The 25,433-nt window shown below is 40.3% G+C and overlaps 1 protein-coding gene across 1 annotated transcript; it reads left to right on the forward strand.

The window, feature by feature from the left end:
* Nucleotides 1–12,907: 12,907 nt before the first annotated feature.
* Nucleotides 12,908–25,219, forward strand: lrrc3b (leucine rich repeat containing 3B). Its single transcript, XM_019261598.2, has 2 exons — nucleotides 12,908–13,078; nucleotides 23,667–25,219. The coding sequence occupies exon 2, from the start codon at nucleotides 23,813–23,815 to the stop codon at nucleotides 24,590–24,592; it is 780 nt and encodes a 259-aa protein (XP_019117143.1). The 5' UTR covers nucleotides 12,908–13,078; nucleotides 23,667–23,812; the 3' UTR covers nucleotides 24,593–25,219.
* Nucleotides 25,220–25,433: the final 214 nt, after the last annotated feature.

Genomic DNA, 25,433 nt, shown 5'->3' on the forward strand with positions numbered 1-25,433 from the left:
CAGTGGTATGCTAGGAGCTAACTAGTTTGTACAACGTGTCAGACCACGTTTGGAGGTGAGTCTTCTGATCGGCCACAAAAGCCTGTCAGCATGGAGGATGGTGAGATGTGATAAACATAAGAGAGGAAGACTCATGGAAGTAATAGTGTAAGGGATGAAAAAACATTCACACCCTGCCTACTTGTCAGGGATGTGTCCTTTGGAGGATCCCATGGCACTTATCACAAAAAGTAGGGGGTTCCCTGGTGTTCTGGCAAAATTATCAAACTGCCTGTCTCCATCTGCCCACCTAACCATTCCCTAATATAATTGGGTCAATGTATTCCCTCCCTCCTCACCTCAAGCTGATGGGGCTGCCATGCATCACCCAGGTGGGTCCTACAAATTGGTGGTTGAGGTAGAGTTTCACTCTTTACTGTAAGCCATTTGAGTATCTATGATAAAGTGCTATATAAATGTATTACACACATTGCCAGTCAGCATTGATTTTCTGTGTAACGGTTCAAGCAGTAGGACCCAAATGTAGACTCTGTGGCTGAACTGGTGCAGATCAATGGTATATTATCGCAAAACTGAATGTACAAAGGCCTATGGTTTGTCAGGCAGGCACAGTTCAAAAACTAGGGAAGGCAGTCCAAACAAGGAAACAAATCTGTTAAGACGCAGGCTAAATCAAAGTCCATGAAACATGCAAGGTGTAAGAAAACAATGTAGTAGCTGAAAACACACAGAACAAAGACGATCTGACACTGAAACCAACGAACAAACTAAGGCTAAATACATAAGTAAAGGATGACAAGATACAGGTTAAACTAATCAGGCTGAAACAGATAATCAACACTGGCAAGAAACAAGAAAACCATGACGTTCAGATGAATTCCCTCCAATTCTGATGTTGAAATGGTGCAGAGGTTGGAGGTTTGACAGTCTGATGAATACATCATTTGAACCATACTAACCCTGTAAGAATCATGCTGCAAGGCTGCTTAAACATGTACCAATTATTTTCCGAGTGGCACAGTCCAGACCTTGAACCATCAATACAGTCCTTGTGGTTCTTTCACCAGCTGAGTACATGTTACAATGTGTGCAGCTGTAATATTTGATGTAAGGGTGATGCTATGAGGGAAACACTACCAGATCATCAGAATCGGTCCATTAGGTTTTAGACCAGAGCTCACTTTAGATTGAGAATGCTCATCTTAGTACAGCTTATGATGATGATCAGAATCATTGGCATTCATTATTGGCGGTTCATCAATATTCAAAGGCAATTTAATGGCAGTCCACCCTATTGCAATAAAGATTTCTTCCTCCAGATTAGAGCATTGAACAGAGAGACCAACTGTCTGCCATTGGCATTTCTAGGCCAGAATGCTTTCTCTTCTGTAGATTAGGTTTGAATGGATTTGTATTGAAGCAAAAGGGCAACGGTTGTTTAAGGTCCTCTGCAGACATTTACCGTATTGTATGTTCAGAATAGTAGAAAGCCGAGCACACCACGGAGGGCTGCTTCTGTCCATTTAACGCCTTACCCAGGTAACTAATATCTCTGTATTATCCGTCATCCATTTCTCATCTGCACTCGAGAAACTTCCACATTGGGCACTTGACATTATTCTTGACACTGTGTCCTGGATACATGTATCAACAAGACCTGACACGTTATGGCAGGGTGAAGACAAGTAAACAAATCCTGCAGGGTACCAACACTATTTCTAGACTCTCAGATGAAACATTGACCTGGTTTGTTAAAGACATGCAAATTTATTATTATTATCATCATGAAAAGCTGGAATTCATTGTAAGTTGAGAACAAATGATGCAAATTAAATCCTGAAAAGTTCACCATTAACTGTGGAAACAGTATTATTGTGGTTAATAAATGAGACAACCTTGCCTGTGTGAAGGAAGCTGTTCATTATGAAGCTAAAACGGTAAACGTTCAGAGAGCCAGCAGCAGCATATGCCAAGGATCTACACACAGCCCACATTTAATAGTTTGTTGTGCAAAAAGAACATTGTCTCTATTATTACATTTTTTTTCTTCCTTCATTGATTTATGTAATCATTTTTTTTTATGTGCTGATAATCCAGGATAGACAGATGGGTAAATAATCCACCCATACATTTCCTGCAGCCCTTTTTTTTGTTCAGGATGCTCAACATAACATAACATAACGAATAACGTTAACCCTGTTAAAATGCAGCATGTAAAACAGCAAAACTCATTTCATCTAAGTGAGATTTGTGGAACTAGTAGATCTGCTGAAGGGGTGAAACAAAACAATTTTGAACTTTGACGCGATCATTTTCACAGATGCACAGATGTTAAACTTTGAGGGAGACCTGGAGAACTATGTTGTACTATCCACTATCCAAATCTGCTCTAAAAAACAGGCATTGCTTTCAGTTATAAGTCAGGAGTACACATGCATATTTTGCAACAAAAAAAACTTGTCCTGTTAGCAGCAGAGTTCATCAGGTTAAAAGCTTTTCCCTTGTTGGGTAAAAATCTTTATCTAATAAAATGATGTACAAACAAAAACACCAGGCATTGTTGCCAACTTAGTTAGATCTGATTCCTTTAGCAGCTTCTTTTTCACACAGCAACAAATCTAGTGACCTTGGGTAAACATTAATACGCTTTAGCTACTTTTTTTTATTGAAAATAGCCGGCAACTCTGACACTAGGGGGCAGTAAACGACACAGTGAGAGTGGGAGAATAGGAAAGCGATAGTCTTTGGTTTTATGGCACTTAATTTAATTAAGTTTTCTTTCCCTGATCTCATAAATCAGGTTTCTGGCAGCTGTTTTCATTAAAGAAGCTCTGATAAACACTGATGTACACTACCTGCATCACTCACAGAGTAAATATTGGGCGTTTGCCAGACGGACACAAACACGACCCTGAATGAATGCTAATGTCGCTCTGTGTCTGCTGAATGTGTAAGCAGGTGACTGTAACCCATTTGCTATGTTTACAGCTTGGTGTGCTGACCCCAAGTGGCCAAAAGATTAATGCTTCAGGTGACAACTGCATTATCACATAATCTTAAGGCCCCTGAGGGATGTTGAGGCAAAATATAATTTCAAGGCCCTTTATTAGTCCAGCTTATGTCTTGTCTATTGGGGCCCAGAGCTCACTGATGAATGTTAGCATTAAACTAACTAAAACAGACGAAACACTGACTGTGTCTAGTGTGGCGTTATGTGTGCACATTGAGTTGTGAAGTGTTTGGCTTTATTAACTGGATCACGGATACATGTTGATTTATTTTAATGTGAAATGTAAAAACACCCACAAGGACGCTCTGCTGCACTGCACTGCCTCTGATACAATGAGTTTGTACTTGTTGTACTGCTGTTTTTACCATGTTGGAGAGCTGCATAGCCACATGTAGTCCATGCATGTTCACTGTTCACCGACTCACTGTTGGTTGTCGCGTTGCACCGCTTTCCTGTCCCATTTATTTCGGCCATAAATGTCAAAAAAGATGATAACACGTCTAAATTTTGAAATACCATCTACTGGACTATCTTGTATGCTGAACTTATTCTCTTAAAATATTGGTACAGGGTTATACAGCGTATGCCTTAGCGGCACCTATACCAGATTGACAGGACAGCCTGGTGGTAAGCTCTCATACACTTCAGTGCTGATGAGACTGCAGTCTCTCCTCCTCATCCTAATCCTGGATATATATACTGCAGGTACTACAGTACAGGATTCATTGTTAATGTTGTCTTACTTCACCTCTCCCGTCTCCTACACTACACAGATTTCCTTAGGCAATTGTGCACAAACTGAACAGGTATATTGCTAAGAAATGTACACAAGATTGCTCTTGTTTTATTGCTGAAAGGTGGAAACTTTGGGGATTCACATGTTTTCGCCAAGCAGCAACCTCCGTGGCTGTGAAATTAAGGCAGTTGGCAGGAGTCCCCATGTCCCCATGATAAATTGTACAACTGCACAGCAGGATGGGGAAATTAGCTGTAGAGACCAAAACTGTTTTTTGTACCAGGTTGTAAACATGTTTATTTCTGCTGTGGAGTTGGACATTTTAACATGGGGACTTATGGAGACTGACTTGTTCTGTAGCCAGCCTCAAGTGGACGTTTGAGGAACTGCAGTTTTTGGCACCTCGGCATTGGCTTTACTTCACACCTACATGTTTGGTTGCTACCAGGATGTTATAATATGAGGAAGTTGAAGTCTAAACTAATGTGTTAATTTGTGCCTTCGGTGTTTGGCTCTGTATTTCTGCTTAGTCATGCTCTCCAGGTGAAATCTGAAGCACAAGAAAGACTTGGACACAAGTGTCCCCCCAAGACAAAGTGAAACGTGATTATAACAGCTGAGTAGTGAAATCAAGAGCCCACAATTCCAATATCTGTCCGGTGATTGATCGGCAATTGTGTGTGAGGAGGTGGGATTGAGAAGTGGATGGAAGACAGATGTTTTTCATACTGTAGATGTAATAATGCGGAAAGGAGATTCACTACAATTATGTTTGTATTTCCTCGCTACACCCCTGAGATAATACAATGAACTTCATCATTGTTATCGATCTTAATGAGATATTTTGACAGTGTAGAGTTTCCGATCATTATGAAGCTGGCTCTCAGTGGGAACTTTTTCTATTCTGCTGTCTAACTGTTGCCACAAGCCACTGTAAATTAGAGATGAACATAATTTAATTATCAAAAAATCTAAATCAGATATCAGGCAAAACCTACATTTATATGGCATTTTAAGGGAATATCTACAGAATAAAGTAGTATTAAAAATCATAATTGTACAGTAACACACCTTCATATTTGTATAATTCATATGGTATTTTCATGTCAACTCAATAGTAAAATAGCGTTTCTTTTTATGGGAAAAAAACTTGTATTAATACGGTAAAACATATGTAATAAAACACCAATCTTTAATGTGACATCAACAGTACTAATATCATTTTACCATAATATTTGAAAAAGTTATACCGTATTTATTATGGTAAATTTCTGGCAACCACAGCTGCCAGGTTTTAACAGTTTGGGATTTTTTACAGTGCATGTCATTTCAGTTCACTCCTGTCCTGCACTAACCCACCGGCTGTTACGACAACAACTCAAAAAATGAATGCAGCCTTTAAAAAAAAAGCCTTAAATTGTCAGGTTACCTCTTCATTCTCGTGTAACTTTTGAAAAGCAATTGTCAATCAGTGCAATGTATTTTAAGTGCTCGGCTGCAGGAGGTTTTTTTGCATTACGACGAGACCAAAAAGCAATAACTCTGCGCTCAGTGTTTTGTCAAGTTAAATTCCTGCATTACTTGCTGCCTGACAGTATACCAACCTCTCTGTGGGGGTTTTTCCAGGCAAAGCCACAGTGTGTTGCGCATGGTGTGCGAGCATGTCAAGTGTTATTAATGTCGGACCAGGGAAGGGAGAAAGAAGACCACAGCTGCAGCTGTCAGTGCAGGCAATGTAGAGGTTATTACACCAAATATCTGGGGAAACAGCCTGCCCTACTCACCGTGAGATTCTGTCAGTCCTGACCCAGCCAAGAGGATCTAAACGCCGGCTGTAGTGACTATATTCAACCCCGTATACTCAAGGATTCTGGGAGTAACTATGACAATTAAATACAGTCTCTCTTGATCAATATTGTTTTAACTAATGTGTTAATTAAGCCCCCTGACAAGGAGCAGAGGTTATGTGATTACCTCCTTCTGCAGCATGTAGAAAAGAACCCTTCACAGTGGTTGCGTTAATATAGCAGTAAAGTCTCTTCATTGTTGGGTGTGTTTTAGTTCTTGAAGCATTGGGTTAAAAGACTAAAACATGTATTGTTTTGCATTTAAAGCAGGAAAGAAATGACGTCTCACTTCTCTGTTTTCATACAGCGAATTAATTTGATTCAGTGCAGCCTTTTCCCAACAGTTTCAGACGATGATCATCCATAATGTGCTTAAGGCATCAAGGATGAATGTTAAGGCTGTCGCCTAAATATAAACTCAAGCGTTCAGAAGTCTATTTTAGTTTTTCCTGCAGACTGAAACGTGATTTGACTGTATTTCACCGCTGTGAAGTGTTAATGAACTGTAAGTGACAGAGAAGGTGTTCCTCATTTTCATTTCATTCTGGAAGTTAGGCTGAGGAGGATGAATGTGAGAATCTTCCCGTAGGGATGAGATGAGAGGATCAGGGGGTGAAATGGTTGGATAATCATGTCCGCTTCATATTTAATTGCTGTATGAAGGCGAGCCATTTTTAGCCCCTTTATCAGCAGGGCGAGTTTAGCTGTAGTGCGTATGTGTCGTGCCCTCACACGTACAGGTGTCAGTGGTGTATGGTACTAGATGCCACATTTCAAGAAGTCTGTTATGAGGTTATTCTTTTTGCTTCAATGTTGTTGCCTTCAGCTTTTATTTAAACAAAAAATAACTCCCCCTTCTAACCATTATGGTATTTCAAATGCCAAGATAAATCCATTTTAGTATTATTGTCTAGGTTTGAGACAAATATGCCAGCCTCAATTCTGCCAAAATAAAATAGAAATAATATTTAAAGGCCAAAGCTGCACCGAAATCCTCTAGTTAAACCCCAAATGTGCCTTAATTTTGGCTAAACTAGAACTGTGGAGTCATTAAAGGGCAATTAAAGCAATGGCTTTTCACAAGGAGACGAGGGCTCACATCCTCAGTTCGGTCTGAGGTTAGGTTTACGTAACAAAAACACTTGGGTTAAGAGGTCTGGGAAAAATTGTGGTTTTGGTTTTTGGATGAGCTACACCATTATCTGTATCCGCATCTTTACTCTGAATCAATTAGACTTAAACCAGACGCGTGTGGGACAAACCAAAAGTTAATTTGAGCCTGAAATTGATATGAGTTGATCAGAAGTAGCTTGGAACACTATTTACAGATCAGCATAAACATAATATATAATACATATATAAACATTTATATAATGAGCCACGTGTTTATTAACAAATAATTAGTGTTATTTTACATAAATATAAATAATACAGTAATTATTCTACACAAAACTGAGAAATATCTGTAATTTACTGTGACCATTGTTGGCACAATATTAAAAATAACTAATAATTTGGTGGTTAATTTACAGACAATATCTATTTATATGTATTATATAAATTTTAATAAACAGTTTTCACACTGTTTTATTTAATGTTTCGTTCCCTAACCTTAATTAAATTCTCTAAATACCTAAACATAAATATCTTGCATGCAAAGTTGAAATCTTGGCCAGTGAAAGGTGATGGAAAGCCAATGGGGTGTCCAAAGGGTTGATCTTCTATGAGCATGAATGTGCTCGGTATATTTCAGGGCAATCTGTTTATTCGATTTTAATATTTCTGAGCGCAAGTGGAAATTTTTAGCATTGATTGTGGTGCTGGACAAAAAATGTAGGAGGTCACCGAAACATTGGGGACTTAGAATATCCGGAGTAAATGTCATGGATGTCTGGACCAAAGCATTCAGCAGATCAATGACCAGTGGATGAACAGATACAGAGATACATGGTAACTGGGACTCTGTGCCTTTTATAGCAGAACAGATCAAAAGAACATGGACTCATGAATGAATTTCTATCCTTTTTATCTGCACAATAGATATATAAGCTTGGACATACTGTCCCTGATCAGTGCCCGCCAGTTAAAGAAATCCTCCCAACTGTGCTCCGCTGCCAAACACTTCACCATCCCTCTGCATGTATCGACCACCGAGACTCGACTAACCCACTGCATCAGAGTGGCTGACCTTTTTATGAGAGCATCACGGATCGATAAAACGTTATTTGATGGTCATGTAGATGTTCAAAGAAACGTTGAGTGGGCCATTGTATCATCCGAATTCAATGTGATAATGATTCATGAATTTATTTATGAGTAGTTGATGTTTCTTCTTGGAGGATAAAACATTCATTTGTTGAATTCACCGACTCTGCTTCACATCCACAGCGTTTCTTCTGTCAGGCTTCTCTCAGTGTGTGCGTGTCAATATTTGTAAGATTACATGGCTGAAAATGTGTAAATGAAAACATGAGTCATACCGTGACATTTGAACAGGAAGCACCGTTTATGCTTCGCACCAGGTGAATGGCATAATGAGCTGTGTATTGAGCAGATAAAAGCCTCCTAAGCATTTATTATGTTCCTCTTTCCTCTGACTCCATATACAGCACATAACTATATCTTCAAGCTACAGGAAGACTGACCACTTAAAGAAGACGGGAAACAAATCATGACCTTGTTTCCTGTCAGTTGCATGAAATGGATATTTGTTGTTGTCCATCTAAACGTCAGTGGAAACACTCTAAAGATGTCTTGGGAATGCAGAGAAGATGGGTGTTGGCCCTCGCACTCCGGGATAATGACTCATCTTGTGCTAATGAACCTTTTGGAGATGTACTCGTCGTAATAAATGAGCAGTTCAGCTGAGCAGAGTCGGTTCCTCGTGACAACAGAGTTGCCAAGGAATTTAGAAGACAATACCAAGCATCAACACAACCAGTATGTTGTCTCGTTATTCCTGCTCTGACCCAGAATGATCATGGAAGACATCTCAACAGTAAGAACATCAATGTGACATTCTTTATTAAGCTTAAATCCTCCCGTTGATAACAACTGTATCTGCTTTGTCAGTAGGAAAATTGCAAAGATGGATATCCCGTCCACCACACCATCAACGAGACGTTTAAATCATTTATTAACATATAGCTATACACTATGCTGCTTACTGCTGCGACCAGGCCTTTAGCCTTTGATTTAAAACATATATTAGTTTTAGTTACAATGTAGTCATTGATTTTTTGCTAGATTTGATCTTGTTTCTGTCAGGTGAAATTTATTTTCTGAGGTTAGCGCAGTTGCCGTCTTTGATGCATAGACTTGGAAAATGGTTGCAGGTGTTCACATCTATCTTGTAGATGGTGGAAAAACAAATACATTATAATATTTCCAGAGAAGAGAAGAGTAACTCTGCATTCAAATGGATTCAGTCAGACCGTAGATGGTAAAATTAGTTGACATTGGCTTGCTTGAAATCCTACCGATGGATTACCAGATGATAACAGAGGCAAAATATATTTTATTACGGGGTTGCACAGTGGTTTAATAAGACGCTATCACCTCACAGCAAGAAGGTGGTTCGGACCCAGTGATGTATGTGTGTGGTCACGCATACGTTTCTTTTGTCACCATGTTGGCAGTCCTGCCTCTTACGCCTCCCGGCTAATCTAGAAATCGGCAAAAACGTGGATCACCAGCGGACCTGAGTCAGGCTGAATGACGCCAGGGTGCTCAAACAAGCCACCTGTAACAGCACCTACGTGTCATTCAAAGCTGCCACACTGTTAATTCTGCATAACTTTAAGGCTTAATATAATCTGAACAGGTGAGTTCTATAAAAATTCAGCCTCAGTACAGTTGTCATGAACGGGGAAATTAGCTATAGAGACGAAAACAGTTTTTTGTACCAGGCTGTAAACATGTTTATTTCTGCTGTGAAGTTGGACATTTTAACATGGGGACTTATGGAGACTGACTCGTTCTGCAGCCAGCCTTAAGTGGACATTTGAGGAACTGCAGTTTTGCCATTTCTGCATCGGCTTCACTTCACAGCCATGGCGGTTACTGCTTGGGTTTGACTGAGGGTGAAGAATGACTGGCTGCCAGGCAGACACCTGTGGCCTGGATTGATAGGAATGCATGGTGCTGTGACCTGGCTCTCTTTAGGCTGGCGTGACTCGTGGAAACAAAGGAACAATTTCACGAGCAAACACCATTCACAACTTTAATATTCTGCAACACGTTTATGGAAATAAAGCTGAGATGTTATACTCTATGAATCACCCCCCACGCCTGAACCACGAGAAGAGGAGATGAATGGTGAAATTACCTTAATTGTCATTACCTCATACACGTACTCACACAAACACTTACATGCAAGACCTATTACCTGTCTGCCAAATGATTTTCCATTCATTCAATCTGCTTTCTACATGAACACCACAGCTGCATCAAGCTGCTGCGGTTATCCACAACGATACCAGGAAACCAGGTGATTCTGCTTTCAAAATAAAAGCAGGCCACTTTGCAGAGCAGAGGTTGTTTTTCATTAAATAAACAGGTTAGGTAGTCCTGCAGAAATACACAGCTGAAGTGTAAGATGTGTTGGATGAATGGTTAAAATAATTATGGATAATTACGGATGATGCACTTAATAAATGATGGAAACACCTCACTGGACATAATATTCCAAGGCTATTATGATTGAATTCATCTGTTATTTGTATGTATGTGTCATTAGCTGAGAAAAGTATAAACCTAATATGGCATTTGTCAAGATCGGGAATACACCAAGTAAATAAATAATCTTTTTGAGAAGGAGTAGTATTAAAAAACATCCATGTATCCGAATATTCTGTGTTTCAGTATTCAGAGAGGAGGATGACTCTGTGAAGGAGCTCCCAGCTGTCACGGCCAATCTGTCCATCAGAGGACAAACTCGCCCTTGTGATTGGCCGACGGATACACGGAGGATATCTTCATCATCCAAAAAACGCCCCTATCTCTCTCTCTCTCTCTCCAAACGCTCCAGGGCTTGTTGATTGTGAGTCAGCGGGGAATCAGCGAAGGCCCAGAGGAAGAGTCCAACTAAAAGAAAGTTGGACGCCGTTACTGCAGCGCACAGTAACAGGTAGGTGGTACACTGTATCACTGAGGATTTAAACACATTTTGCTGCACTAAAGCCCAGACAGGAAGAGAAGAAAGTCGACCTAGACGCCAAAAAATGGGGGCGGTCTATGTCTGAAAACCTTAATGGAAAACCTTAATGTTCTCTAGTGGTAACACTCACATGGGATCAATCACAAATGGGATATTGCATATAGTTTCATTTGTAAGGGGTTAATTTACTGTTAAAATTCAAGAGATTCAAAGAAACCTTTAATTGCACACTCAGAGTGTAGCCCTGTCCAAGTGTAGAAGAGGACGCAGAGAGGAGGCGTCGATAGAGCACTGGCAGATGGAGGAAGGTTCTGACAACACGTGAATCTGCTGTTTACAGACTCAGGTCTGGTTTGGATTGTCAAGTATCTGTTTGTGACTGAAGAAATGTTTCTGTTTTTACCACTGTAGGGGACTAAATGACGCTTTAACCCAGCGAGAGCCCATGCAGACACGAAGAGAACATGCAAACACCACACATAAAAAGCCCCAGCCAGGGTTTGAACCAGGAACCTTTGTAGCTGAAAGCCCAGGAGTAGCTCCTTCACCAATGTATCCTCCTGCATTGTGTCTAGGTTTAACATTTATTGTTTTCTTCTACACACTTTCTTTAAATTAAGGATATCTCTCTTTAATTTAAACCCAACCAGACCTTTCAGGCCTCCAAATATGCTGTATCAAATCAACATAATTAAGTCCATATTTATAGACCTTTTTGACATATAATTTTAGGGTAAACATTTGTTACTAATGAATAATTAAGGTTTTGTTCCATTCAGGTCAAACAGAGTCAGAGAGGGTGCTGCTGTGGCGTGGGTGTGCATTTTAAACCGCTCTTCCCGAAACCTGTGGGTGGCGTCACGTATACACAGCCCATTGTTTATACTGTCAGTGTTTTTCTAACTTCTTGATCATGGAAAGACCCAGAGACTGAATGATTGGGGTGTTATTGTTTTGACTAATGTCGTTAGTATTTATGGCATTATTTTTCTAGATTGCTATTGTCATGTCTTGAACAAATCATGTTTTCCCCGCGTATGTCATCCCTGCTCCCTGATTACCTGCCTCCCTTATGTGTCTCACCTGTGCCTGATTGTTTCCTCTCCCCTTTTCCCTCTATTTAGTCTCTGTGCTCCCTTTGTTTGTCGCCAGTTCATCTTCTCCCAGCGTTTCTTTGTCCTGTATTCTTGTTTTTGATTACCTGATCTTCAACCTTTAGCCTGAGACTTTCGCCTGTACTCTTTTGGTTTTCCTAGCTCATCTAGTAAAACTTTTGAACCATCACTTTGGCCTTTGGATCTGTATTGCGAATCCTTCTGTGAACCCCCTATGATCGCAATATGTTTGTGCTGCTGCCTGTTTGTGCTGCTGACTGTCATGGCCAGGACTCCCTTGAAAAAAGAGTTGGGTTTTTTTACATTCTTTTTATTGAACATTTTCAAAATTATGACAATACACAATATATGAGATATGTAGCAAATCCGGAATACATCCACAGCAATGATCTCAAAGGTCCTTGTAAATCCTCCAATTCAGGCAGGTGCAGTCTGAGTTTCCAGGTACCTTAATACTTCTGTCCGTTAATGCGAAATCTTAGTCTTTCCAGAGAGATATAGTCCGATATCAAAGACTTGCACAGATGCATTGAAGGAGGTTCATCTCCTACCCATTTGTTCATAACAGCCTTACGGCCCAACATAAGCAAGAAAATGTATAGTGTTCTTATGTAATCAGGGATATATCCCAATAAACATAATATTGGATTAATGGCCTTATTATCACACTAACCTCATCACATACAGTTTGCCAAAACCACTGAATCTTTCCACATCGTCCCTAAAATAGTCTTACATTTTGGGCCGTTTGGAGAGGCCCCTGCTGTATATTTACTATACATATATGGAGATATATATAGACATCTTGCAAGATATTATATTGCATTTCTCTGAATCTGTTACATATGGATATTTTCAAAGGTAGAAGTAAAATTTCGAAAAAGGAGTTTTTTTTTTCAATCTCACTGGTTAAATACAAGCTGGTAATAGTTCATGCATTTGGTTTTACTCTGAAAGTTCAAGACCGGATGTCTTGTTGTGTCTGTCACCAGGTGACTTCACACAGAAAGAACCCCTCCCTTTTTTTTTCTTTCTCCCCCCCCTCATTCACTCCTGTGCAGTGTTTTATACTGAAAGGTAAAGATGCGAATTCACACTGCGACTTCTTGTGCATCAGTGAGCGGATACTACAGGCTGCCCTCACAGCCTGTCTGAGCCGCTTCATGTGATATGACCGTCTCCACTGCTCCACCTTAACGAGCGGGTCTGCAGGTGAGATAGACTTGTGTCGCCTGTTGCTCCTCTGCTGTATTATGTCTATGCCGTGTGTGTGTGCGTGTGTGTGTGTGTTCTCTGCTTGCTATATTGGTCGCCTCCTTTTTTTTATTTGTATGAAATTGCTGCATGCATTGGTAAATTTGATATAAAATGTAGATTTAAATGATCCTAAATGTGTTGCTGTGTTTGCATCCTGCCTTTTTTTTTAAGCTGTGATTTGGTGTCGGCAGAGGCAGGTAGGCTGATGCGTGATGTTTTCACAGGGAATATCCTGCAAGACGCCATTTAAAAAGATGTATTTAATGTTTCTTTGGTTCTAACCAAAATGAAAGAGCATATAAAATATATAACTAAATGTCAATTTCAAGTGTTTGAAATCCAGACTTTAATTCGGCATATTAAGGAGACGCGTTTTGCTCTGGATTATTTGTGAATTTCCAACTTTATTCCTGCTTCGCCTGCAGTTTGTGCCCAATAAAATGCACAGCGGAGGGCGGTAGCGACAAGCGTGAACCAGCCATAAAAAGTTAAAATACTACTAAAATAAACGCTTCAGGTTGTGTTATATGTGAGCCGAAATATAACATGCGTCCTCTAGTTTCTGGATATGAGTTTTATTTTGCAACAAGTCAACATACCTCTTGTTATTTAAGGTGGATATGATAAATCACTGGATCTCTGAATGGAGTTTTGCGTGACGTTCTTTCCATTTACGAGGCGCATCGGTGGGGGGGCCACAGTTCAGCCAGCGTTTGGGTTTATTGGCTGATAACATTTACGCCTGTGTGTGCAACTAATTGTTTCGTTATCTGTGATTGTTTGGACAGCTCTGCTGTGTTTGCAGAGTCATGTCTGTTATATGATAGCACACCTTTTTTTTTCCCCCCTCTTAAATGGATGCATGCATGCGGCAGTTAAGTAGTTGTGTTAAGGCAGGCACCCCCCTCCCTCCACTAACACTGAGGAGTTAGTTGCTGTATTGTGGAAAACAAGAAATCAGTTCAAACCAAGCTGCAACTTCCATGGCTGTGAAGTTAAAGCCAATGCTGAAGTGCAAAAAAAAAAAAAAACTGCAGTTCCTCAAACGTCCACTTGAGGCTGGCTGCAAGTCTCCATGTTAAAATGTCCAACTTCACAGCAGAAATATACATCTTTTATACGAAGGCTTAAAGTTATGTATAATTAACAGTGTGGCCGCTTTGGTTGACAAGTAGTTGCCGTCGGTCCACGTCTTTCTCGACTTTTAGACTAACCCGGTAGGCGGAAGAAGCAAGATCTACGGGTGATGTCACACATACGCTGTCCATTCTTTATACTTGTTCAAACATGCTTATATTCCCTAAAGTAAGCTATGATAGGCACATATATTGATGCCACAGGCCCTTGTTTCAATATTTATTTATTTAAGATTATTTTTTTGGCCTTTTATGCCTTTATTGATAGTACAGCTGAAGATAGACAGGAAGCAGGGGGCAGTGAGTGACACGCAATAAATTAGCCGTCTGATGCGGGATTCAAACCAGGGCCAGCTGCAGCGAGGACTATAGCCTCCACACACGGGGCGGCCGCTTAACCCACTACGCTACCGACCACCCCTATTCACTATTTGTTTGAAAAGGTTGTCATATTTTAAGTCTAAAAATATGTAAAATAACCCAAATGTTTTAACTAAGAAGTATTTTCATTCCTTTTTTTTGTACATGAAAAATGTCAACAACAAAAAAAAGCATCATTACCCTTCGTCTAATGAACCTTACCAATTACTTGTCAAAAACACTAGTCATAGTTTTAATATTTCTAGCCAGCAAGCAGCACCATGGGGTTGTCCACTCTTTATGGACCAAAAACAAGTTAAATAATTAAGCTGAAGGTTTTTTTAATGAAGGCAAATAAGGGGCTAATTAGAGATGCTGTGGACTGTCAAATATGACCACCACCACCTATACTGCTTTTCTGGTAAAGGTTATTTATCAACTTGACTACTATTAATTTGAAAGCTGTGATTTAGATTTAGTCTTTTAGCCCAAATGTTTGAATAACCGTATCCGTCTGCTGTTTGGGGCTGAGCAGGTTGTTTATAGTGGTTTCATAAGAGATTTTTTTCACAAAACCAGCTACCTGCTGGTCCGACTGAACCATCTAAAAACCAAAAAGACTGGGCTGGTTGTGTAGCAAAAAAAAAGACCTTTATAACTGCTTTCACGTGAAGCTTATCAGTCATTTTCCTTAAATGCTGCAATCCAGTGTCTATATGCACTGGGCTTCAGCAGATATCACCTGATATTTTAGCCCGTTAGCTGATACACAGCATGTAATCCCTCATTCTCGCAGGCGAGGTGATCTGACCTTTCACGATCTAACCTGCAGTAGCAGTGCGGGCGGCGGCTTTGCTGTGAAGTTTTGGAGGCTGTGTAGTATGTCAGCCCTGCCAGCCTTGCCTTGTAATTCATCCAGCTGGAAAAATAAAATAAAAACAGTCGCAGGTAGAGGCGGCGGTAAGTGCTCTAACAGCAGGCTAATGATTCTTTGATTGCAAACTCCTCCCTCGTCAGGAAAAGCACAAACATTCAGTGATTGCAGTCAACAATTACCCGTGACAGGATGCCCGAATGAATAGTGTGTATCAGACCTGTTTATTTGTTATATCTTGAGCTGGATTTTTGTGAATATGTCGTGCAAAGGATGATGTGACTAAAAGCTCAGTTGCAAATGCTGTGTGACATTGTCTCAGCACTAATTCTTGCCCCAAATTTGCAATAATGATCAGGCTTTATTAATCTTTTATTTGTAATATGTTGGCAAACAGTTGTCTGCTCATCTCAACACAGAGATTAGCACTCCCAGGACACTGGATCTTCTCTTATTGATGGATTTATTTATCTCTTAATTGCACTTCGGTCATCAAACAAACCGTCAAACTGTTCAAATAAAGAACAATGTGCAAAATAAACATGCATTCATTTGACACAGACACCGCAGAGACTAAGTATGCATGACTAAATAAATGTAATAACTCGCTGGCTGCACACAACCAAGAGGGACATCAACATCAGTCTTGAAAAATGGGCACTATACCTTAAAAAAGTGGAGCATAAAACTAATTCTTGAAAAATGTGTCCCTGCAAAACATGGATAAGAGTAGTTCCTACCCAGTATTCATAAAAAAAAACCCTACAAATATTCATAAAATAATATATATCTAAATGCAGAAATATCAAATAATAATTTGGAGTCTTGTTTTTTTGCCTAACTCTCCTTTAAACTCCGGTTTGGTCTCCACCCCCCTTATTGCGCTGTTGCAAATTAGTAGTATACAAATGTAATATCTAGGAGACAGGTTTAATTAGAAAGAGATGGAGTAAGCAGTGCGATATACTCAAGAAAATCCTGGCATCACGCGTTTCCCCCCCGTAAACACCACCAGACCCCACTGCCATGTTTCTCCAGGCGCCCACCACCACGAGCGTTTCAATCAGAAACAGAATCAGAAATACTTTAATAATCCCAGGGGGAAATTATTTTTGTAACAATTCTCCAGTTAAGTTAAACAAGTAATCAAACAAGTAATCAAACAAGTAATCACAAGTAATCACAAAGACTTTAACGTTGCTCAGATTTGGAAATCTTTCCTGGTTTATGTGCTTCGAAATATGCTAAGTAGTTGAATTGTTTCCCTTTTGGCTGTTTTTTTTACGATCGGAAGTTTGCACAGAGTGCTTTATCTGTACGTGATTGGCAAGTGTTACTTGCGTCCGTCAAAAATAGACCAGTATTTTTAGAGAGCCGCTTTTGGGACTCTTCTGAAACCAACCTTGGAGCTTCTGTTGGGGTTTGAAACGTTGACTAGAGTGGCTGCGATTGGCTCCGGCGGCCATGGCGCACACAGAACGCGTCGCGTCCGTGCCCGGTGGAATTTAGCCGTTAGATATGGTTGGATGAGATTTCCTTTTGGACTAGCTTGTTTGAAGCATACTGAGAGTTTTACGACGTGACAGAAAACTACACTTCAAACCAGATTTAGCCAAAATGTTAAGACATCTTTTGACAGATCACCAAAGCAGTGCTTACTAGTAAACAGTCTATTCTGAGCAGACATACTGTATATGTAATCTCCTCATTATGACTATGCATTTGCTGCCAAAAGCCATAAATTAAAAGGGGTCCACACAATGCGTGTATAGAAGTCCCCATGGATGTTTCACACCTCGAGACGAGCTGTCTGTATCGTTTAAGTCAAGGTCTATCCAGCATTCATAGAATCCAGTAAAAACAATTAAAACCTCAAACTGAGTCGAGTTCTCACATCCCTTGGTGGCCTTTTTTAAATTATTCTCAGCAGCATTGTTTGGTCTCATGAATGGGACATTGAATTCTTTTTTCCCATGCCAGCCTTGAATCATTAGGCACCTTAATTGACTGGTACATATTCAATGAATAGCTGTGGGATGTTTTTTATTACGGAGGCCAGAAATCCTTGAAAGATTGAAAAAGAAAAACTTGAACTCTTGAGGAGGCGTCGCTCGAAAATCTCTCACCTAACACAGGAGATATCTTGGTTGCACACACACGTACACACGCACACTCACTGTAGGAATTTTTCAATTTCATTTCCAGAAACCTTCAATTTCATTTTGCTATCGTACAAATATACATATTATACAAATCCCTATGCAATAAATCCTCTGGTAACTCTCCTGTGTTTCATTTGGGGCTTAACCAAATGCTGTATGGAGCATTTCTGAAACTGAAACTTGAATTAGTTCGAGGCACAGCGGAAGTTTCAGCTCGTGCAGCCTGTAGATGAGACGAGAGGAGACGATGAAAGGTTATGTGGAATCATGCCTCAAGGGCAGGGAAAGGAGAGGGCAGACCATTTTCTCTCAGCCGGCACAGCCCGGTGTTTTTAATGTCTAATATCAAATGCAGAGTGATAGAACAGAGGGAGCCGAGGTCATACTCCCTCACACTGAGGCTGGGTTTTGAAGTTTCCCCAGCTGCATCCTGCAGCATCGTGGACCTGAGGCGGGCTGAATGACAACTGCCATTTGTAACAGCAGTCACCTGTCAATCAAAAGCAGCCACGCTGGTAATTATGCATAACTTTAAGCCCAAATATAATTTGAACAGGTGAGTTATATAGAAATTCAGCCTCGGTACAGTTGTCATGATCGGGGAAATTAGCTATAGAGACCAAAACAGTTTTTTGTACCAGGCTGTAAACATGTTTATTTCTGCTGTGAAGTTGGACATTTTAACATGGGGCCCTATGGAGATTGACTCGTTCTACAGCCAGCCTCAAGTGGCCGTTTGAGGAACTGCAGTTTTTTGACACTTCTGCAATGACAGAGCCACAGAGGTTGCTGCTTAGTATGAAATAACCATGAAGTAATTTAACACACTGGTGCTCAAACTATGGTACATATACCACTGGTGGTACGCTACCTCCCTCTAGTGGTACTTATTACAATATGTACTTTTTATATATCAAATACATTAATTCAAAAGCTATACACTATCAGAATAACTGCGATATATATCCATCTATGCATCTATCCATCCAGTTTCCATATCTGTGTATCCTCATGTCACAGGGGCTGGACAAGTGAGGGGCACGGTACAGGCGCTGGACAAGTCGTCAGTTCAAAATAACAATATTTCAAATGAAGATCACTGGAATCTTTAATCTTTAAAATAAATTTAGCATTTTCTGCAATCTTTTGCTTTAATATGAGCCTGCTACCCGGTCTCATTCATGCACATAGCACATGCATACATCCACGATTAGTTACAGGCAAAAATGTGACCGCTAGTTCTCGAAAGGTAAAATGAACGGTTCAAAAACACGGCAACTGTGGCTCCAAATGGGAAATATTAGGAAGACAAAGTGCAGTATGTAACATTTTCTACCAAATTAGCTGTGAAACGGTAGAAATTCTCTCACACATTTGTCTCCATTATAGAGAAACCAACACATATGTAGCAAATCGTGATGGAGCTGCTGCACAGAAAAAAAAACGCGCAGATGGATTCACTGTTGTTCATAAAGAAATTGATCCAGCCCGTAACTCCAGTGTACGGGAATAGTGCATTTGTTGGATTAACATGTTTGGTGCTCTACTGAGTATTTGGGGCAGCAGGATGGCGTGTGCGTGGGATTGAGTCAAAATAAACATTTCATCCAGCGCCTTTCAACAATAATGGCACAGAGAAAGAAGATATATCACACACATACTATTTCTGGGTAGGATCCGTTGTTGACTTGGGTCTTTTCATGAGATTTACTGACACTAACAAATAAAGAAATATGCAACGCAATGTGAGCCGAGTTTAAAATAAATAAAATAATCAAAGGTCTAAAACTAGATGCTGGCACAAGACTCATCTAAGAGCCTCGAGCTGTTTAGGACCTTGTTCAAGAACAGGGCTGTTCAGAAATAAGACTTCACACAGCAGCATATTCATGTCATCTGAAAGGCCCCTCAAGCTATTGGCTCCAAATTTCATTTGACAGCTCAATTTTTTTTTTTTTTAGTCATGCTGGCTGTGTAGCTTTAGGGATGGAAATGTTTTCTCAGTCCATCACTCTGGTCCAGACTGTCGGATGGATTTCCCTTTTTATGTTTTATACGTACGACTATGATGCTCTGAAGGTGAATCTGGTGATTCCGTGTTTGGGTCACCAGAAGTTCAAACTTGATACTTACTTACTTGATGGATTTTTTTAACATACCTTCATTATTTCAGGATGAATCTTCTTTGTGTGAAATGTTTTGACAGCTATCAGATAGATTCTCTTGAAGTTTGGTACATTCATGTTCTCTGAATGTTCTCCGAGCGCCATCATGGGATCAAAACTTTGGTTTTGCAAAACTAAGCACATTACCATCGGCCTCAGCAAGTATCTTATCCTTTAGCTTTTAGCCGGTTGATTTGGCAGCACCCCCTGGTTACCATGGTAACAATAAGCTCAGGGGCGTCCCCCCCATCAGCTTCAGCTGTACTTTGTGTTATGAGTGCTAAAATTACATGGTAAACATCACTTGCACAAACATCAGCATTTAGCATTGTCATTGTGTTTGCATGCTGACATTGGACATTTTTCAGCTGTCGGTTACCACGGTAACAACAAGCATGATTTTTCTCGGGGGCATTCCCGTCGGCCTCAACTAAACATCAGCATTAGCATCAGCTGAAACTGTTTTTTTAGCAGCTCCCTTTGAGCAGCCACTTTGTCAGAAATCCAACAAGGACAGTTGACTTATCTGTTTCGGTGAATAATTATTTCCACAGTTGTTAGATGATTTCATGCTGCACAAGGCGCCAGTGTTGTTTACTTTGCCGAGAAGTTGGAGGTGTGCAACCTGTCGCCTGCAGCTCCACATCTAACAGATGTTTTTTGTTCCATTACACCCAGATATATATATAACGCATTATTGTTTTTGTGGAAGAATTTTTGATGAGTGGTCTAACCTCACCAGCAGCGGGAAATGAAAGCTTTGTTATCTGTAACATGAACTTATTGTTTTTTAAACTGTGTGAAGACATGCTGCATCACTAATTACTGGAGATGTTTCAGCTACGTTATCCACTCCCCGCGGATCCACTTACAGCTTTTGTTTTTCCCTATTATGCGGTGACTCTTCCTCCTGATGACCAAACCGGTAGCGGTTGAAGGTGATTTACGAGGTGGTCTTAATGAACCGTAACAATGAGGCCACATCACGTCAGAAGATCAGGCGTCCCATCATCCACAATGCTGCCTTAATAGATCCAGCACAGCCTGTTTCCATTCAATAACAGGTTTTGCCTCTCGTGGCGGAGCAGCAGCTGGATAAACAGCTTGATGTGGGCCTGGAAGCTGCCACTGGTCCTCACTACGCTGCACAAAACAGATGATCCCTCGCCTCTTCACTTACTCATAGGCTGTTGTTAGACATTATTGAATTGTCCTGTGCCAAGACAGAGAAATGGAGGATGCCTGTATGAGACAAAATCTGTCTATTTATCGGGATGTGGTAAAGACAAAGAGCACCAGTCTAGATGTGTTGGTACTTTGTATCTTTTCATCAGTGATGGAAGAAGTACAGAGATGATTAAAAGTAATAAAACACTTCTACTACTTACTACAAACGTGTTATCATCAGAGTACGAAGAGTAAAAGTACTCGTTCTCAGTGAAATGGTTACCGTCACTGATATGTTATGAAAAGACTTTATTAGATTGTTATTACTGATGCATCAATGTGTGAGAAACACATCAGGGTGGAGCTTGTTTTAACATCTTTATTTACAGTTAGGATATATTTTAAATTAACATTTTAGTCCAGTGGTTCCCAACTTAGGGGGGATAGTTCATGATTTAACCTCTCTGTGCCTCAAACTGTTTATTTAAATGAAATTTTGTTTTGAAGTTTAAATGTGTACCACCTCAGGAAATATTCGGCTGTCCACCATCATGACACATATATTCTCATAATAAGAAGATTATTTATCGTTGACTGTTGAATCCTGAACAGAACCGGTTCAAGAACCAGAGCTAATTTGATGTTAAAGGGGCACTCACAGTACCTATCTGAGGAGTAAAATGTACACCACACTGTCTGAAATTGTTGAGTAAGTAACGTAAAGTACCTTAAAATTGTAATTTAGTACAGTACTTGAGTGAAAGTTACTTTACCACCACTGTTTTCCATCCAAAACTTGCACTGCAAAACATACCACATACATAAATGTAAAGTCTCCACATCCAATTGATGTTTTAAAAAAATGTAATTGATGTTTTGCAAATCACTTTTCATTTATTATTACACACATTATACACTTTTTTTGCTGCATACAATATTTTACACATTCAGTTTTCTCAATTTTAAACTGTTCAGATCTTCATTTTAGAAAAAAAATTTATTTTACATTTTTTGGATTGTACATTTCTATTTCAGATTTGTGACTTTTACAGTACTTGTTTGTTTTCCTTGTATGTGAAAACCTTTTCTTTCTGTGCTTCAGCACATTTTCCTGGAAAAAAGGCTCGGACGAGTCATTTTAAAAGCTCTCATGAACAACGAAATCGCTTATGTATGATTATGTTGTAACCTCACAGTGAATACAAGAGAAGAATAGTTTCACTGCTGCTGTTGTGCTGTTGGTAACAATAAGATGAGATCAGGGTGAGGTGATTGCAATTAATCATAAATCATATTATTTGTTCCATACAAATGATCATTAAATGCATTAATGTTCTTACTTTTAATAGATGGATAGTTATAATTATTTTTATTTAGTATTAGTATTTAGTATAGGAATTTTATGCAATTAATTTCAGACTCTTATTTTTAAACTGATGTCTTTGTGCACATTATATAGCTTAATAAAACTCACACTGCAGTATACAACTGATCCTGTATTTAGCATTCTGCAGGCAGACTGTCATTAACTTAAACTGCTGGCTGTCAAAAAACGCCCAATTGTGCTCCAATAAAACAAAATATTAGAGGAGATAATGAAGCAAAAGCTGTTAGGCAAGAGCTAATCAGCTGTTGCTTTATTTTTTTCAGAATTGAGATAAATATTGGGTCATAAAATGTGACAGTATAAGGAATGGACGGCGGGCCAAGTGACACCAGGGTGCTCAAACAAGCCACCTTACCTGTCAATCAAAGCGCCCACGCTGTTAATTATGCTTAATTTTAAGCCTTAATATAATTTGAAAAAGTGAGTTATTTAAAAATTCACCCTCAGTACAGTTGTCATGAACGGGGAAATTAGCTATAGAGACCAAAACAGTTTTTTGTACCAGACTGTAAACATGTTTATTTCTGCTGTGAAGATGGACATTTTAATATGGGGCCCTATGGAGACTGACTCGTTCTGTAGCCAGCCTCAAGTGGACGTTTGAGGAACTGCAATTTTTGCATTGGCTTCACTTCACAGCCACGGAGGTTGCCACTTGGTCAGGACACACAGTAATACCTGCAACAACAATGATCAACAGCCTGGATAAGAGATATTAATAAAGGTTTCTTTCTGTCCCATAACATGTCTCTAATATTATAACAATGATAAAACAACAACCAGGCAGTGTAATATGCATGTAAATTTTAATAACTTACTGACAGACTAGGCTGTGTTTTTGTTTTTTGAAAAACTAAATTGAATAAAATGTAATTAAATAAAAATATTAACATTCACAGACAGGACTGAGGCCAGTGAATGTCAGAGTTGGTGGTGGCAAAATCCCAAAACTAGAGCAAAGGCTGGACGTGGCATAAATGGCAGCAAAAGCCCCGAGACACAGGGAGACAAGGGTTCAAAAGCTGTGTTTAAAAAATCTGTTTAACAGCATTCCCAACTTCCCTCTGCCTAGCAACACATTCCAGCTCCTCCTGGGGGATCCCGAGATGTTTCCAAGCCAGATGGGCTATATAGTCCCTCCGACAGGTTCTGGGTCTGCCCTAGCGTCTCCTACCAGTTGGACGACACCTCCAAAGGAAGGCACCCAGGAGGCATCCTAAAGCTCTGAGATCAACAGAATGTAAATGTAACTTTATTTGCTCACCCTGTCTTTCTGTTTGATTTTGTTTCAGGCCTCCAAGCAGCATGATAACATCTGTTAGCACGCTTGTATCTCCAGTGGGCAGACAGTGAGGACCAGTCGCCACTATGCGATGTGTGTAAGGGACCAGTGGCGGTGTTGTGGCCCCAGGCGGGATGCTGCTGACGGCCGGTCAGTATGACTCTGCTGGACTTGTGGCTGTCGCGCTCCATCCCCATGTGCCTGCTCCTTCAGAGCCTTGTCCTCATGGCCCTGTGCTTCCCCTCGGCCAGCATGTGTCCAAAGGGCTGCATCTGCCAACGCGACCCCCACCTCCACGGCCTCAACGTTACCTGCAGTCAGGCCCGCCTCAAAGAGATCCCAAGCCTGCCGGTCGACACTGTCCTGCTGAGGCTAGACCACAACCAGATAGGCGCCGTACCCGATCAAGCCTTTCATGGACTCAGGCTTTTGAGGGAGCTCAATCTTTCATACAACGCGGTGGAGACTTTAGGGGAAGGTGCCTTCAGCGGCATAGAGGCAACGTTACAGGTGCTGGACCTCTCCCACAATCGCATCACTAGCGTACACAAGGATGCCTTTGCTCGGCTCAAGGCCCGCGTCATTGTGGATGACAACCCCTGGCATTGTGACTGCGCTCTCCAGCAGGCCATCGGTGGAATGGCCCACAACCACGAGGCTTCCGCCCGGGTCCTGTGCAGGAGCTCGGAGCTTCGTGACCACGAGGGACGGCCTTTCATGGCAGTGGACACAGACCTCTGTAATCTGGCCAAAAGGACCACAGATTACGCTATGCTGGTGACCATGTTCGGTTGGTTTGCCATGGTCATTTCATATGTGGTGTATTATGTCCGTCAGAATCAGGAGGATGCCCGACGCCACCTGGAGTACCTCAAGTCTCTCCCCAGCAAGCCCAAGAAACCTGACGAGGCTGACGACATAAGCACTGTTGTCTGACAGCAGTGTGACTTTGTCCCCACATAACCCTAATGAACACCAAAACGTTTATGTAACAGGACCCAAATTTATAGTGTTTACTATTTTAAACTTTTAGGGGATGTGAGCATCAAATCTGCTAAGAAATGTTTGTACTTTGGAAATTTTGTCGTATGTCCTTACCAGGGTTTGTTCATGACTGATCTGAGATGAGATGACAGGGAAGGCCACAGAGTCTAATAGTCTAACACCAACATTGTCTTTTCTACAAAACAATTGCATATGGAGTTTTGAAAATTTGAATCTCAGGTTTAAATATTGACACGATAATGGCTTTTTTTAGATTAAAATTTGGAATATCTGATTTAAAAAAAAAAAGAAAGAAATATATTTGTAAGATATGACACCCTAAACTTAATTTCCCAGAGCCCTCTTTTTGGTATATCAGAACCCATGATATATGTTGAGTTTTGCAAACACTTGCTTAACCAATTGCATCTTTCATACCCCTTAAATTAAATGTAAATTAAAATATCTACATCGACAGTTTTGCACAGAAACATCTCTGTATCCATGACCTGCTTAGGCCGACTAATCTATACATTGTGTAATATTTTAGACCATTAAAGCCTGGGATGTGGGGTATGATATGAGGTATAAAGTAGTCTTATCTTCCTGCTTAGTTTGAGCTATGGTGGCCTGTTTTGTTTTATTTTTATTACAGAAACAATCACAATTAAGACAAATTTAAGACTAGTAGGCAAGACTTGACTGAAAAAAATATTCCACGTCTGTTAAAAAAGAAGGAATGAATGAAAGGTTAGGAATGACAACATTGAATGTTGCCTGCTACGTCACCATT

The sequence above is a fragment of the Larimichthys crocea genome, chromosome XIII (assembly GCF_000972845.2).
Source record: "Larimichthys crocea isolate SSNF chromosome XIII, L_crocea_2.0, whole genome shotgun sequence".
In the NCBI taxonomy this organism is placed as follows: Eukaryota; Metazoa; Chordata; class Actinopteri; family Sciaenidae; genus Larimichthys; species Larimichthys crocea.

Excerpts from the sequence above, each read along its gene's own strand:
- lrrc3b (XM_019261598.2), top strand. The coding sequence starts at position 23,813 with ATGACTCTGCTGGACTTGTGGCTGTCGCGCTCCATCCCCATGTGCCTG.